General features: G+C 39.5%; 1 protein-coding gene across 1 annotated transcript in view; it reads left to right on the forward strand.

Moving 5' to 3' along the window:
- Positions 1–3,918, forward strand: part of PKHD1 (PKHD1 ciliary IPT domain containing fibrocystin/polyductin) — a gene marked incomplete at its 3' end in the record, with an annotated part of 229,888 nt that extends 225,970 nt beyond the window's left edge. Inside the window, exon 66 of the mRNA XM_079298284.1 lies at positions 3,587–3,918. Within this exon, the coding sequence (XP_079154410.1) occupies positions 3,587–3,918 (332 nt within the window). The remainder of the gene's footprint in view (positions 1–3,586) is intronic.
- Positions 3,919–6,000: the final 2,082 nt, after the last annotated feature.

Raw genomic sequence — 6,000 nt, forward strand, 5'->3', positions numbered from 1 at the left:
GAGGTCACAGGAAAGCAGACAGCCCCGGGGGCTTGAGGCTGGCAGCACAAAGCACTGGCTTCCCTTTCTGCAAGTGTGAAATGTTCTTACAGTAGTTGAGATTTTTTTATTTTTTTTTATCTCACCTGCCAACAGCATAGATCTAAGGGCATTCAGATAACCCTGCTGAACCCCCCATTTACTCTGTTTTGGGAATTTCTTTTTCCTCCTTCTTACCCAAGCCTGTGGATTACATAAGAGGCAGGAAGAGGGGAGCTGGAGTTTTATCTCCTTTTAATTAGTGTCTATCACAAAAGCAGAGGGAGAGAGAGAAGGAGAGAGGAAATTCTGCAGTTTATGTGTTTTGATATTTGCCATACTCTTCCAAAACACAGCATTCAGCTGTGTGCCTTAGGACACATATCTGCTATAAATTCATTTTTTATCTAATTTGTCTGAGATCTAAGCTTCCTGTGGAGGTCTGAGATCAAAGGATCTGATTCTGTCTGATGTTGGCTCTGACACATAATGCGTGCTGACTTAGTTCTGTCTATAAACTCACAGTGGGAGGCTGCCACTCTCCCTTGGCACCTTTACATAGTGAACTTTCATTTTGGCTGGGGAGGCTGACAGGTACAGCGTTGATTGGAGCCATCATGTAAATAATTCATGGGAAGAATTTTTTTTTTTTTTTTTTGTCAGAAAAAGGCAATCCAGCCACTTAGAGTCTTTTAGGAATAGTTGCAAGACAAAAAAAAGATTCCCCAATATGTTCAAATCTAAACAAGGATAACAATATCTTAAGTGAATTTAATGCATATGACTTGGAAATGTCTAATGTTTGATTCCCCCCTATTTAAAGTGCTGTTGGTTTTGGAGAGAGAGAGAGAAGAAATCAAAGCTGCACTCTTTTTGTTTAGTTTCTGCTTTGTAGCTCTTTCTCTCATAAGAAATACTGCTTTTCTAACACAATTAAGTGTTCAGAGCCTTTATTAATCACCACAGCAAGACTTGCAAAACAGAGATTTTCTCATTGGTGGATGCTTGTAGAGTGCAAAGTCCAGTGGATCAAGGGCCCTGGATATTGTACCAAGAGGAGCAGCTGAGGATGAAGATGAGGGAGAAACCAAAATGCAGTTATGCACTGCAGCAGGGAAAAGGGATCAAGGTATTGCCTTGGCTAACCTTGGTCTAACAAGAAAATCTCCTTAGCTTTTTGTAATTATCACTCTTGAACTGAAGAACTTTTGATGGACTAAGGCACTGTTAACAGAACACACCTGGAGGTGGAGGAACGGATTGTTTCTTTTTGCTTTTTGCAATTTATTCTGGTGGCTCAACAGAGAGCTTGTATTCTCCTACAACTTACATTTCCAAGCTTCAATTTTCTGTCCTTTCCCTGAACCTTTTCAGAATGGTTCCTGATTTATTGCTATTCAGTCCTTGGACATCTTCAGCTAAAAATCAGTGTGTGTTCCTGAAGATTTATCCCAGTCTGTAAATTGGGTTTCCCTTTCTGGCTCCTACCTTGCTCAGATCAGCTCCTCCTCCTTCCCCTCTACCAGTTTGCCATTTCCCCCTTGTTTTACAAAATTTCATCAGAATCAATTTCAGTTTAAATTCCAAATCACCAATGGAAACACTGAATATCTTCATTTCATTGGTAGTGTCTGGTACTGGTAGACATCCCTGAGAATTATTTCCCATATATAATTTCTGCCTGAACTCTGTTGGCTGGCACTTAATCCTATTAATCATATGCTTTCATGATATTGAATAGCTTGTATTTAATGTTTAAAAATCAGGGATTTCAAGGTAGTACTTCATCCTTGAAACTGCATCTATCCAGAAAACTGGTAGCCTCCTCCATTGATTCAAACTTGCTTGAAAAACCTAATTTCCACCGTTGAAAATGGCACTTTTGAAGATGAGAGAGTCAATAAATCTCCAGAACTAACATGAAGCTTTGGTATAGGAGATCATGACCTTATTATCTTGTTTATGTGTCTAAAGAAGAAAATTGAACCTGGTGATGTGTGTAATTTGTACCTTAAATCAGCCAACTACCTAAAGTTAAAGCCAACTTAAGAAGGAAAAGTGCTAAACATAATAATATGTCTGACTGCTGAAATTTTACTAACAGCTTTGTGGTGTTTTTCCAAGAAGTACAATCCTGAAATTTAAATTTATGATTGTACAAGTTGAAAAAAAAACCAGGGGCACCCTTTAATAGAAAAAATGAGCACGAGCATGAAGTCATTAGCAGGGCTATCAGATTTCAGGTTGGCCAAGGAGTGTCTGGACAAAATTTCTGAAATATGATATAATTTTAGGTGATTTTGTGAGAACAGGGGTGGTACTCAATGACCCTTTAAGGGTCTCTTCCAATTTGAGATACTCCATGATTCAGCAAATATCGTTCCAATTAATGAATTACAGGAAATGCAGAAGAGAATGAATCTGAGCAAAAGGCTCGAGCAGCCATGAGGCTGAATGTCACAGGACAAAGGACAAAAGAGACTTCAGAAGTGGTTATAACACATTTTCTGGGATTATTTGTGCCAAGGACCTATTTGCGCTGAGAAATGGACTAAAATAGTTGATTTTGTCCACCAACACCTGAGATTTGGAAAGAAAATTATAAATGTTTTTAGCATCCACATGAAGCTGCAAATTAAGCTGCCAATGGCACATTCTGTCAGCTCAGAAATTATCTTTGTCACTACAAGTGCCCCTGCCTCTGTCATTCACAACCATTTGATATATAAGGATGTAAACATTTCCACGTGAAAAATGTGTAGTGTGTGTTTACTTTTTCCTGCATTTTTTCTATGTCATTTTTTAAAAACAGCATTGCAGGTTTCAGACTCTGCCTTGAGTAGGACTCAATTGTTAGAAATACAGAGTTCTACCCTAAGTTGCAGCCTGTTTCAGAAAGGAATTATGCATTTCATGGGTGTGTAGTATAACATATTATCAGTCTTAGCAATCCATAGCTTACTGAGAAACTGTATTCTATACAATTGATTATTTTGCATTTATTCAACAATTTTCTGAATATTAGAGGTGCTCTAGCAGCTGTTAGTGTGCCAATAAGCACAAACCAGCTGGGTTTGCTGCTTTTTATTTATTTGTGGAAACAGCTAATGGTTGTTTGGCTTTGCCAATTTATTTCTGCCAAACTGAAATGTGTGGCCACTGAAACTATTTCTGTAACAGTAACTGGATTGTAATTAATCATAGAATCATGGAATGATTTGTGTTGGAAGGGACTTTAATAATCACCTGCTTCCTCCCACCTGGTCAGGAACACCTTCCATTATCTCAGGTTGCTCCAATCCCCATCCAACCCTTCCAGGGATGGGGCAGCCACATCTTCCCTGACAGTGGCTCACCACCCTCACAAGGAATAATTTTTCCTAACCTCTAACCTAAATATCTCCTGATCAATTTAAAACTCTCCCCGCTTCTTTTATGTAAAAATGGGGGGAAAAAAATTAAAAATTTATCTGTGTCTTTAACACAAAGTAAAGGCATGAAAGGATAATGTACATGGAGGTGGGGTCTGATAATTACTGTAAGAAACAAATGAGTGTTGCTTTCACAGATATGGAAGGAAATGGAGCAGTGGGAGCTGCCACAGGACGGGCAGAGGAGCTGAACCTGCAGCCCCATGAAGCCAAGTCAGCAAGAAAGCCAAGAACTGTCCAGTCCAAGGCAGGTGACAGACACACCTTTCCCTCAGCCAGGCACAGTGACAGTCACCACAGAGGAAGATCTGGTGACTCTGTGGAGCTCCAGCAGCCAGCAGTGCCAGGCTGCTCCAGCCAGGAGGAACCTGCAGCTGGACACAGCCAGGAAAGAGAGAAGCCTGGCAGGATGCCTCAGCAGCAGAATGATGTTAGAGGGTGTGCTGCCATGGTGGCAGCAGAGGGGTAGAGCAGTGATGGGAGAGGTGAACCACTGCACTCACTGTGGGGCTGAGCCTTTGGTCAGAGGAAACCAGGAAAGGGCAGAGAAACCAGAGAAAACCAAGCAGGTATTGGGATGGGGAACCATGTGGCCACATGGGCAAGTGAACCTGCAGTCACCTGCAAGGCTCTTGGATGCTGACCTTCCTCAGCTTCCAAAATGGGGTGGGTGCATCCAAACTGCCCCTTGAGAGCAGCTCTGCCTCCTCCAAACCCTCTCCAGGAGCTGTTTTGGGGAGTGCTTAGTGGTTCAGCTTTGAGAAAGCAGTCAGGGATCAGCCTAACAACTCAGCAGGGTTTCTGACACTACAGTGCTCTGGCATTGATGTAGTCTTAGTGTCTTGAACATTGCTGGTGAATATCCATACATGTAAATATATAGAAATTTTCCCTTTTCTTCCAGCCATGCTTTTAGTTTTATTCAAAGAACTGCAGTATGTACACAAATATTTCTCCCCTTCTTTTTTTTCACATTTGTTAAACTTTCATTGTGGCTTGACTAAGTGCTTCCATTCTGCTCTACTTAAACCTACCCTTTTTAATTATTTTTTAAACTTAGATTAAAGTATTTTACTGAGTAAATCTTCACTGTGACATTGTTTTCTGACATCTTTAAATCACTGGCTTGTTATGAACACTAATCTTTATGGATAATAACACTACTGCTGATGCTCTTCAGTTGCTCAGAGAATCCTTTGTGATTTGCTTTACTGAGCTGGAAGATGAGGAACTTTATTATGCCTTCTCTGTTCCATAAAATTCTTGGTTGTAAGGTGACAGATAAAATTTATATTACTTTGCAGAAAAAATTACTTAATCAGGAAGATGAGGTTTCTGGCCAGATCAGCATTGGAAGAGAAGGTGAGAAACCTTGATCTGGAAAAAACTCAAACAAACCACAAACCAGTTCTCTTCAAGCTGAAGAAGTTAAGGTGCAGATTCTGTTCAAGCTGCTCAGTTTCCTGGGCACAAAAATAGATTCACCATCTTTGGCTTCTGCACTGTGCTGTCCTTATAATCATAATTCTGGGGTGAAATTTGACTGACTGCACACTGAGCTTCTCATTGAGTGAGCAGGAGTTTTTCTGGTGTAAGACACTCGTGGATGAAGATCTTATTAAGTGCAGTGGATCAGACTTTCTGACCTCTTCCATGGTATAGAAAATATTTTCTGCAGAGGCCAAAATATTATTATTGGGTAGATCCTCAAGGATCATGATTCAGGGTGTGAATAAAAAGTTATGCAAACACATCCATGTCTGATGAAATTATTGGGAAACTCTTCTTTTCCTGCAAAGCTGAGACCAGTTTCAGATGATTTCACAGGGCAGTAGAGCTTTTCCTCTCTACAAAAATACAATTCCTCCACTTCATGAATTCTATTTCCCTTCAGTGTTTCTACTTCTAGTAAGTGACACCATCACATCCAAGCAGCATAAAAGAAAATAATAGAAAATTATATATGTCAGTATTCCCACCAATTATATTGAATGTAAGTTATATGAAAATATTGTACAAAAAAAGAATTCTTTTGGGGAAAAAAATCAGACATAGTGGAAATAGCTAAGGGTTTACATTAATCTTTTAGTTAATAACTCTTGAATTTTTCTGTACTTTGTTTACAGAATAAGTAATGTCTTGTATATCTGGACCTGTAATGGAATTAGCAGGGCTAAAAGTCTTTAATTGCAGCATTTTCAACAGATTGAGTGGCAGCATGTGAGAAAGAAGTGAAGAGAGGAGAAAGTGAAACAAAACATGGTGACAAATGAGTGCAAGCTTTAAGTGAACCCTGACTAAGTTACAAATTTAGGGGATCTTGTGTATCAGAAAAAGAAATTAAAAACACAACACTGTAGTGATCAGAGAGAAAGATGAGAATGAGACTGAGTGGTTGAAGTGGTTCCATGGCTTAAGATAAAATGGCATATTTTCCTAAAACAATTTGGTTTAGACTGGCTGCAACAGCAATTGGATGAAATAGGATCCTACTGCTTTGTGTGTGAGGGAGATCCATATTTATGTCAAAATGTTTTCCATCTATGTTTTC

This window comes from Erithacus rubecula (assembly GCF_903797595.1).
Source record: "Erithacus rubecula genome assembly, chromosome: 2".
NCBI lineage: Eukaryota > Metazoa > Chordata > Aves > Passeriformes > Muscicapidae > Erithacus > Erithacus rubecula.